Source organism: Alligator sinensis, unplaced genomic scaffold (genome assembly GCF_000455745.1).
Source record: "Alligator sinensis unplaced genomic scaffold, ASM45574v1 scaffold166_1, whole genome shotgun sequence".
Lineage (NCBI taxonomy): Eukaryota > Metazoa > Chordata > Crocodylia > Alligatoridae > Alligator > Alligator sinensis.
Window position 1 is genome coordinate 2,027,963 of NW_005842098.1, and position 11,029 is coordinate 2,038,991.

Below are 11,029 nucleotides of genomic sequence, written 5' to 3' on the forward strand. Positions count from 1 at the left end.
TTTTTTAAGGTTACACTTCAAAGCCTGCATGGAACCAGACATGAGAATAAGGTATACAGCTGCTTTACTGTTAAGTGCCCCAAACTGTCAATGGGACTGAATCCAAATATATAGTGGTTCAGTTCTATAAATTGCTGTTAAATAGCATCAACTGATTGCAGCTGCCTTAAGGGGATTATAAACCCCTATAAATAACTTTCATAGACTGCTACAAATTTTGCTAACGATAGATATAGATATTTTCCATGAGGAAAACAACCCCAACCTTCTCTGCCATCTCTAGAGGAGGATTAAAGTCAACATGGTTTCTGTTTAGTTTTCTTCAGCTGTCTGTATGCTTACCAAACAGATAATGGATTGCTATGTTACAGCAGGGGGCGCTCACACATTGGTTTTACTGCACAATACAAGCTTTAATTTTTTTAAAATCAGTTTTATCAAGAGGACATTCAACAACTGACACTTCTAAGGCAACTTGTGTGCGCGAGGTGGTAGTGGCAAGGACTGGCACAAAGTTTGAAAGCATTCTTCTGAGTAACTGGAGCACAGGACTTAATTTTAATTACAACATGCGTCTAGAACCAGTACATTCAGTTCCACTAGCAAGGCCTTGGTGAGTAAATAAAGGCTTCCTGGAAAAAACAGTCACTCTAGACAAACTGCACTAAACAGCACAGCAGGTATGAAAGAAGAGGGGGACCAGGGAACTGCTCACAAGTTACTACTGCTCAAGAAGTTGCCAGCTTTGCAGCTAGACTGTGAACAAGGTCATCCATTAGAATGTAAAGTGGAGATTTTTTTAAAAAACTAAGGGGCTATTTTGCGCCCCCCCAATCAACTATTTGATCATGTTTTGAAAGCTTCAACCCTTTACTCCAAAGAGCTCACTGGTTTTAAATATCAGGATTGGCTTTGCTCATAACTAGTTGAGGTCTCATATGCTGTGGGCTCTTGGCACACCTGCACTGAAGGGGAGGCGTCTTCAGTCTTTAGACAAAGATGTTTTGCTGGACACTGGGAAACAAAGATTAAGTGGTAACTAGAACTCCCTGCCCCTTTGAGTGGCTGAGCCTTCAGTCCCATATATTAAGAGCCATTCTACTACTATTGTTGTTCAGAGACCCAGAGCAGACTAGTCTCCATTAAAACAAACAAAAGGCTTTCCAAATTCTTTATAACAAAGGCAAAGAAATGAAGCCGTGGCAGATCACCTCTTAAATATCTATACCATTATGCAGGGTGCCATGATATCAGAACCCTACTTTTTCCCATACACTTTCAGTTATCCTTGCATTCCTCCTCTCCACGTTCTGAGACAAGAGGTTCAACGAGACGGAGTATTTTGGACCTCCATGAAACAGTATCATTAATGTGACAAATAGGTTCATGCTGAATGGATGTGAACATACTAGGACAGATGGATTTTCGAGTTATACCATCACAAATCCCAGGCAGTTTAAAAAAAAAAACAGAACAAGAAAAATGAAAACGAAGTCACTGTCAAGTTTTCTGTTTTATTTAAGATTTTTAGTTTTAATTCTGAAGAAAGAGGTACATTTCCTTGTTTTTAGTTTTAGCGTCAGGTTATAACCATGTTTATTTATCTGTTTCTTTTTCCCGTCTTTTCAATACTGCACAAACGTCCAGAAACTACAGGGTTAAGTAAAAGCTGCAGGCAAAGGAGGTCAAAGGTTGTGCTCCTGATGGTGATCATGTGGACCCAATGCAGTGCTATCCCAGAGTGCCCTAATCAGGTGAATTTAAAAAAAAAGAAAGAGAGACTGACAGAGGAGACAGAAAGACTGAAGTAAATATCACTCGTGTTTCAGCTGCTTATAATTATATTATGTATACACTAGGTATTAAATCTGTGAATACTTTTAAAACATTAAAGTTTACTTTAAATCTAAAGCCAAAATTTAAAAAGAAATCTTATTTTTCCCCTCTTTAAACCACTCTTTAGCAACATGCCAGTTACTTCTACAAGTTTTGTCCTTCAACACACTTTATGTCAAACCTTTTACTGACTGACACAATAAAGTCCCCCTTTCCAACAAAAAAAAATACATAGCAATTTCCCTGTGTAGTGACACACTGAATGCAAAATAAATGCTAGGCCTCTGCTTGCCCCACATGTTCAGTAATTTCATTTAAATTAAATAACTTGCTTTATGTTTCTGCAATTGATTCTGCAGTTTACATTACATTTTTCCCCTACTGTAGATTGACATTTCCACTAGGCAGAAATACACATGTGCAAAAAAAGACATAAGACAGTAATATTCTCTTTAAGCATTGAGACTGCATTTTAATTTCTCTCTCTCTTTTTTCTTAGAATGTTTAAGGAAACTTTAAATCAGTGTAATTTCAAACACTGGCTCAGCAGAAACGTAACAAAAAAAAGATACGGTCATGACCCTGTGATCGCATTGCATTTGGAGGCGGGGGGGAGGTTTGATCAGGAACTGGATTCTTCAGAAAGAAAGATATGAGGGGGAGCGGCAGGTAGGTGTGGGAAGGAGTCAGGGTGGGGCAATTCCTGCATTTCTAACGTTTTTTTCCACCTTTCCTAATGACGATCCAGTGCTGAGCTCTGTAGTAGATCTGTGGGGGCTTTACTGGGGGGTCTGAAGGCTGTCTGAAAGCCTGGAGGGGGGGAATGAAAACTGGTGGGGTTTGAAGGAGGAGAGTAGGGATTCCAACTGGCTCTGTGAAGAGGGATCTGTGCACTGAAGGGGTTACTGTGGTGCGTCTGTGATGGGGCTGCACTGGGGCCGTCCATCTCTGTGAGCGCCTGAAGAGATTTTAGCCAATGGGGTGGATTGTCATCTTGAAGAGTGTCTAAACTGTTTCCTGTGGAGGCTGGGATACCTATGAAAAGAAGAAAAAAAATGGGAAACAGGCAAATCAGATCAAAAGCAACAGGCTGAGTATAAAGGAAGTCATTTAACCTACGGCAGTGGTGAAAAAGTTTAGTTTGCACAAAAAAGTATTTTATACAGTTTATACACACATATTTCACTTCTCCCACAAAACATTTAAACTCTTATTCAGCATTTCTCTCCTAAGAGCATTTTTCTTCATTAAGTACAGGTTCTCTTATACATTTGCCAAGCCACCTAATCACAAGGATTGAGTCCCTGCTTTTGTTCAACTTCAGCAAACCCAGCTCTGCCAGCACACTGCATGCTTGCTGTTCTCCCTTCTTGAATCATGCTTCCCACTCTCTAAACCGGGATGTGCAAACAGACAGCCTTATAAGAGAGAGCTTTATAAACAAGTGGAGTATGTCCCTTTTTAAATAAAATACATACATAAAAACAGTTAATGCCTTCAGCACCTCAGGAGCAGCAGTGCACATACCAGACATACCATCTAGCAGAGGGGATACCTACATGGCCCTATGGAAATGCATTGAGCACCCTGACTGCTTGTAAAGGTCCTGGGCATGCACTGGAAGGGCTATGTGATGGTTTATTATACCTATTTGTTCCACAGGAATTCCTGACCCCGTGGATGTTTTGTGGATGGAAGCTGGAAGAGACCACCGCATACTGTACTGTAGTTTGTGCCAAATACCCACTTGATGGTTGCCAGTGGAGCTGAAGGAGTGAGAAACGGTTACCTGTGATGATTGCGGGGTCCATCCAGCTGCCAGGGTTGTCCCAATTCAGGCTGTCGGTGGTGGCAGTGTTGGACGTTGGTACACTGTGGTTGGCGTTGGAGGGGGAAGAAGCATTGGGCAGTCCACCAAAGTTGATGTTAATGTTCGGTAGAAGTGCCCTTAGCCCGTCCTGCCATTCCTTCATATTTAAACTCTCTACAGAACTGCTGTTGTCTGGGAGATTTACCAACAAAAAAAATGAAAGATAAAAAAATAAAAAGCTGAAGTTAGAAACAGATGTCCTCCTTTGGTGGGGAAGGGGATTGTTTACTATTAAGCATTTTAATAGTTTCCCTATCCAAAAAAATGAGGGTAGCTGTTTAATCAGGGGCTCGCATGTTTGTTTTACATTGTATGCGAGAGTGTGGGCTAAAAAGATTTCACTTCTCCACCATTTACATTTCACCATTTGCTCAATTTAGAGAACCAATTAGTTATAAACATTGCAGTTCTCCTTCAGGCCTAGTGGGAGAAGACTCACTAGATCCTTTAGCAAGAGACCCTTGTACAAGTCCAAGCTACCAGGTTCATCTGTTTTAACAATGGTCAAAATCTACAGGTGACCGAATTGTCTTTGGAATATATTAAATTGAAAAGTGAGGTGAGGCTCTGCCATAGAAGCCCAACTTTTATAACTAAAAAAAATTGCAAAAGGGTTTCACTGGGGTTCAGCTCACTCATTCACAGCACTACAGATGCTTTTCAGAAGGAAAAGGCCGTAATGTACTAACAAAGGTAGAAAGAATATATTTTCCTCCTGCAGCCAGAAGGTAAGAGGAAATTCCTAAAAGACCTTTCAGAATAACTCCCAGCACAGCAATCAACTCTTACTGAAGCAAGACATCAAACTGTTAAGGCTAAACTAGTTAGCTCTGACAGTGTCAGCACATATATTTCCAGAGAAAGATAAACAGGATACACTTGCTATAGAGGATTACATTTAAATGATTCCTGGAACACTTCTACAGAAACAGCAAGGGTTAAGATCATGCCAACCAGAACAGACTTTAGTTTATACCATAAATCTGTTCCAGGTATCCCAAAGCACTTCACAAGAAGCCAAATACTGGCAGCTCAGTGATTGTCAGCATTCAAAAAGCAACATTTACCAATAAGTTTGTCAGCTAAGAACCTGTTTCCTATTTAACAAGGAATAATGTCCAAACATGTGCACACGTATGCATGTGTGAACAGGAAGTAATGGCCACAAATGCGTATGCTTGGGTGCATGTGTAGAAGAAAGATTCCATGACCCTCTTGATATATATATTAACATACATTTAATATACATTCTGTGACCCTCTATTTTATAGATATATCTATTTATAATCTATATCTACAGACAAACACATGCACACTTTTTATGTGTATATACCATATTCACTTGAATACAAGATGCCCCCCTTGTCTTTATTTGCATACAAAGAAACCACATTAAATACTCTGTCCATCATTAAACTGCTGCAAAAAGCAGCATGTGCTCAGTAATGGAAACTATTTATGAAACTGATTAAATGCAGGCAACACTCAGCATAACTATGAAGTACATAGCCCATATTGGGCAAAGATACTGACGGGAACCTACTGCAAGAACAGGTTAGTATAGCCCATCTGAATAAGGTATGTGGTAGTGCCATTGTGCCCAGTCCCCCTCAGTGTCGACTCTTTTGAAGTCATGGTGAGCCATTACACTGAATACATTTCGGCTTCCTCTTCACTTCCACAGCTAAGCTGTGCTTTTCTTATTTCCAATGATGCTCATTTCTTCACCAGCCTTAAATGTCTGGCAAACATCACAAAACAGGGTCCCAAACAGAAACCCTGTCACCCCCTCTCTCAGCCTGTCAAATATGATTAGTGTTACTTTGACCTCCGTGAGGTAAAGCCAAACCAAGCGGGCCTATGCCTCATCTAAATATACATTTTTTGGAGGATCCCAGGACTCATGACAAGGTTCCAGTGATGTGGGGGGCTAATTAGCACACAGATCCTTTGTGGGGAGAGGGGAAGGGAGGGGTATCTGGAATACATACACATACTGAGCAGTGCCGAGCTACAGGGTCACCAAGGCTTGAAATGCTGTCCCACTATGCTGGGGCCCAGCCCAACAAAGTATATGGTAAATCATAAGCTTTTTTGGCTTTGGACCAATATCATGCATGGTCTATACTATATACAACTCAGCATCTTGTGGGCTAAGGTCAAGGTCTGTTGCCCAGACTGAGATGGATTTAAACGGCATTGTGTAGTGGAGGGTAAACCCCTGTCCAATGCACTGTGGACAGAACACCCTACCAGTCATGTAATTAGCTTCCCAGTGGGAGAACTGCAGCTACACGCCTACTTTATGGAAGTGGGGGACTCCTCCTTAACTTGCTCCTGTGGCCATTGGCTAAGGTCAAGTGAGACTTAGGGGCATCCAAACCCCAAGCCTCCAGGCTTGGGCCTGCATGTAGGATGCCCACCAATGGATTTGGGTATATGTGAAGGCCCAGGCTAAAAAGTCTGGGGTGGAGGATACTTGCCAGCTGTATTGCCACATGTGTGTCTGAAGGACTGAATTTTGCTCCATCAAAAGGATTCAGAACTGATTTGGCTAATTTGACCTGCAATATGAAAAATTAAAAAAAAAAAAAATATACAAGTAGATACAAAAGTGCTGCTTAAAAGTATGTTTATGGAGTAGCTGTATTAAAACCTGCAGCAGCTTGAAAAAATGTAAAATGCATCAATTCTGGATTAACTAAATCTATGGATAGCCATGGTAATCTGTCTATATGCAAATTACTACAGGCATGTTTATTTCAAAGTGTTTTCAGATTTGCTGCTTGCTTCCCTGTGCTCAAGGAGAGCAGGATCTGACAGTTAGGTTGGGGGGGGGGGGGGGGGGGGGGGGGGGGGGGGGCCCAAAAAAAAAAAAAAAAAAAAAAAAGGCGGAGGGCAAGGGGGCTACCTGACCCCCCAGATTTATTTTCCCTTCTACAGCAGTGGGAAGGGAACAAATTTAAGGCAAACCTCCAAAACTTAGTTTCCATACCTGGGAAACGATAACCAATGTATAAGTTTTCCATAAGTAGGCTCTAATTATTGGGGGAAGGGTCATCGTATATTCAGGGTTGTGCTATATTCAAGTAAATATGCTGTGAGCATCTATTTATCCATCCATCCATCCAGTTTGCACATACATGTGCACCTGCAATTTAAACGAGGGTCACGGAATCTCTTCTCTTTTGGACAGCCAGAGCCAGTCTAAAAAGGCTATTTGATGCCACCTCTGAAGAGCAGCATTGAAAATTCAAGTGAAATACTTGCAGGGCACTACCATACCATCAGTCCTGAATGAAATAAAGCACTAGTGAGAAGCTTCAACTACAATCAATTGCACAATGTAGTAGTACCTAATGTGCAGTTCCTCAGCAAGCTGAAGAATAGAAAAGGCATGTTCACCTCCAACCATTCTTTAGTGTCTGGATCACTGTGAAATGTTTACATTTGTTACTCTGCCCTGTTACAACAGCACCTTTTTTCTCCATAGCTAAAGTTCTCAAAACCAAGTTCCACATACATTTCCACATACTTCTGTACAGCTACTCTTCGCTTAACACTGCAGTTACATTCTTGAAAAATGAAACGATGTTAAGCGAATCCAATTATGTCACAGTAGTTACCTACTAGCAGGTGGCGGCCAAACAACGTTATAACCGAACATTGTGCAACTTTAAACAAGCATGTCCTCTAATAGATCAGCGATGTAATAACCAAGCAATGTTAACCTGGATGACGTTAAGTGAGGAGTACCTGTACGTATGTTTCACACTTCCGCGTACACTTTTGTATGGATGAGTGACAAAAGACTGCATAACTGCTATTTGCAAATCTGTGAGCCAAACCTGAAGCCATACCAGTAACGGTAACACAAATTACTGGATTCAACCACTATATCGAATGCAACAGAACGACAGGGTTTTTCTGACCTTATGAGAGTCAAAAAAGGGTCACAGCCTTTTCAAGTAATCACTATACGCACATACATCACAACCATGTATAGTACCATTATACTAAAATATTGTATGAAGCACCTGGACACAAAGGCATCAAAGCAAAAACCACGATCTTTGACCCACAGGGTAGGAGGGGCTACAATCAAATGATGGGCCAGGAATGGTCAAACTTCCTATTTAAATTAAAATCCTAATGTGGCTGAGAGCCTCAAATTTTCAAGATGCATGCCCCAAAGTCAGCAAACTGTGCATAGTATCTCAACTCAAATAATTTGCCATTAAAAGGTTTCTTAGAATAACAAATAGTGAAGAAAATAGAAAAAAGTGAGCAGAGAAGAAAAAAAAACTACTATTATTTAACTACTTCTCTTTCTTCTTTGTTGAATTTTAAGCCTTGCAATTATCTGATGTTACCATGGCATACTGAGGCAAGAGTTACTCCTGCTTCACAAGTTAGCAGGTAATGCACTCCCAGGAGTAGGGAAGCAATACCAGCTCTCAAGTCTTAGCTAGTGAGCAATGGCAAGAAACAGATGGGTCAACGAATCAAACAGCAGAAGTTAATCTCAAAGCCTGTTTAAAATTTGAACCACTTTGTTCTTAAGTGCTACAGCAAAAATGGACAAGATCATTTCTCTGAAAGGAATAGCAGCTTTTTATGACAAACTTAAGTGCAACTTGGTTTCAACTCTAACTCACAGGAATGTGAAACAGCCATTGAACACTGTGACTTCAATCTTACTATGTTTAGCAGCAAAGTGACTAGGTGTATGCTAGAAGAAGGGAACTGGCAAGTTTTTACCAATCTGTCCCTTAGCATAAAACCGTAAGGCATACAACCTGCTCTTACTGATGTGTGCTTTCATCACTGCCACTCTAAATCAAATCTAGCCATGCTATCTCAAATCAGATTCTATTCCCTATAATGCTAACCCACAATTAAGGGTTTTGAAAGACCTGATATATATTTCAAACTTTCTGCTCAGCCAACAGATGGGAAAACCAAGTTATAAGTTTTCTCAAAATCACCTGCAGTCAAAGTTAAATGTCATTTGAGGGGGCCCTGGCCACATGTCTAATTGCAAAGGCAGGTCCACTGAGAACTAACAGTTTCCTGGTTCTTATTAGTCGCTGTGCATGGCAGCCAGCTTCCACAGGGCAATAGCTACTCTTCTTCTGTAGTGACTAGAGCGCTGATTCAGATGGTCTGGTTCTGGCAACAATGGTATAGAATTCCTTCCACCCCCCCCCCCCCCCCCCCCTCTCTGCCGTCGGTCACTACCCACCTCGCTTAGTTCTGCAGTTAATTACACATCCAGTATCTCTTAACAGCTTTCATACCAATCTGTAATCATGTTTGCTCTTTAGGAATCAAAAATAAATTTTGAGAACTTAATTTTCTGTAGGTCTGGGAACTTTTTGACTATGGTGAGCAAACAGAGCCTCTTGCATGTGGATTACACTAACCTATTTTTATTTGGACTTATTTTTATTCTGGCAGTCTTTCCTGCCCAAAGCAAGGGGGCTGGACCCAATGTCTTCCAGCCCTAAGCTTCTGTGAATCTTGTGGTCAAGTCAGCTATCTGTACAAAAAGATTTGGCTCACCAACTGGGTGAATGATATGACGAGAGATTCTGTATGGTACCGACTTCTCACCGCCACCTTCATGAGCCTACTATGTCAGCACAAACAAATTCAGGGCAGCTGGATCTCTTCAGTCAGCACCATATAATTGTGAAAGACAAGATGCTCTCCAATGAGTAAGTAAGGGCTGAGCACACTGTCTCTACAAAAACCTGTCAACATGGGATATGCAGGATGATCTTATGCCCAGATGCTATTAATTCCCTACTTTAATCACCATGGTAGCAACTAGAGGCACTATGGTATATCAATTGCTGTGTGACAAACACCAGAAACTGACATCAGTTTGGACAGTGTAACAGCAGTTAAAAAAGGAAACAAAATGTCAGGATGCATAAGGAACAGGGTAAAAGATAGCAAAGACATCTTAATAACATACCACATAATCTATGGTGCAGCCTAAAAAATACTGTGTAGAGTTCTGGTCAACTGCTCTATTGCAAATTCAAAAAAGGCATACTGGAGACTAAACAGAAGTCTAAAGAGATACCACACAGGTGATGTACAAGATTTCCTATACAAGGAGATATGGAAAAAAATAGGACTGCTAGGACAAAGTACAAATTAATGTAGTATAAAAAAGGAAAAAACTGGACCAATTCTTTTTTAGTCTCTTCAATATAAGAGTACAATTGAAATAGATTTTTTTAAAAATAAGTAACTTTCTTAACTCAGCATAATTAATCTGTGGCAATAAACTCCACAAGGTATCACTGAAATCAAAACCTTAAAGGCTGCAAAGATTAGACACTGCTCTGGATAAAGCACGGTTGCAAGAAACCTTTTTTGCCTTTTGTTGTTGGCTTTTTTTGTAAGGATACAAAATAATCTTATGCCCAGCGCAGAAGTCAACCTACACTGACAGGTTTAGGAAGGAAGCAAGCAAGGGAGGCCTTCGCAGCTAACCTGGTTTGAGGGATTAGAGCACAAAGGCAGGCTACAGACATCGCATTGCCCTATAAACACCATTTCGCCAGTGTACAAATTCCGCTATTGGGGATTAGGCAATTCAGGTGCCTGCAACAGGCTCCTAGTTCAGCTGACTGAGGTACAGAGGTCAACAGAAAAGCTAAGTGAAACCGAAGAGGACCTGTTATCATTCCATTCCTCCAAACGGAAAAGCAAGTAACATGGCTTTGGTATGGCCAGGTACAGAGTGGATGGGTTCAATACTTGCAATAAAGTGTTCTTTAGACTTGAGAACGAGACCAAGTAAACATCTGCTGCCTTTCCCCTTTTCAAGTACAACCAGGGAAACCTGTTATAAATTAAGCAATTAAATTGCAGCTACTTAGCCAAACTTCCAAATATCTATGCCTTCTCCTGATCCCTGGACTTCAGAAGCTCCTCTACAAGCAGGTTAATTCATAGTTCTCTGACCATGGGTTTCCTCACATTTTCTTCTTCAGCTTTAATTGGAAGACACCTGGCTAAACTGATAAAGTACCACAAAACCCTTCTTCATTGCTCTTACTTTTAATTCCAATAGTTAAACCAGAGTGCATGTGCTGAAGCCTGGCAAAGCTATAAAGCAAATAACAGGATTCAATTAAGGGTAAGTAGGGGTGAGGGTATCATCTAAAACTAGGGTCTGGCAAACTTTTTCAAGCTTGAAGCCAGAACAACTGGGCTCCAGTCTGGCATGGGCTGGGTGGCCTCCAACAGCAAAACTAGTGCATGTGTGCGCGTGGGGGGGGAGGGGAGGAAGGGCTTTCCCTA

The 11,029-nt window shown here is 41.0% G+C and overlaps 1 protein-coding gene across 8 annotated transcripts in view; it reads right to left on the reverse strand.

Moving 5' to 3' along the window:
* Positions 1-1,494: 1,494 nt before the first annotated feature.
* Positions 1,495-11,029, reverse strand: part of CNOT4 (CCR4-NOT transcription complex subunit 4) — a 101,228-nt gene continuing 91,693 nt past the window's right edge. For 5 of the 8 annotated variants that reach the window (XM_006024204.3, XM_006024205.3, XM_006024203.3 and 2 more), the window contains 2 exons: positions 3,626-3,838; positions 1,495-2,871 (listed from right to left, as the gene is read on the reverse strand). In XM_006024204.3, coding sequence (XP_006024266.1) covers positions 2,570-2,871; positions 3,626-3,838 — 515 coding nt within the window. In that variant the 3' untranslated portion in view covers positions 1,495-2,569. The remainder of the gene's footprint in view (positions 2,872-3,625; positions 3,839-11,029) is intronic. The other 3 variants (XM_014520226.2, XM_006024207.3, XM_006024208.3) reach the window with 1 other exon arrangement.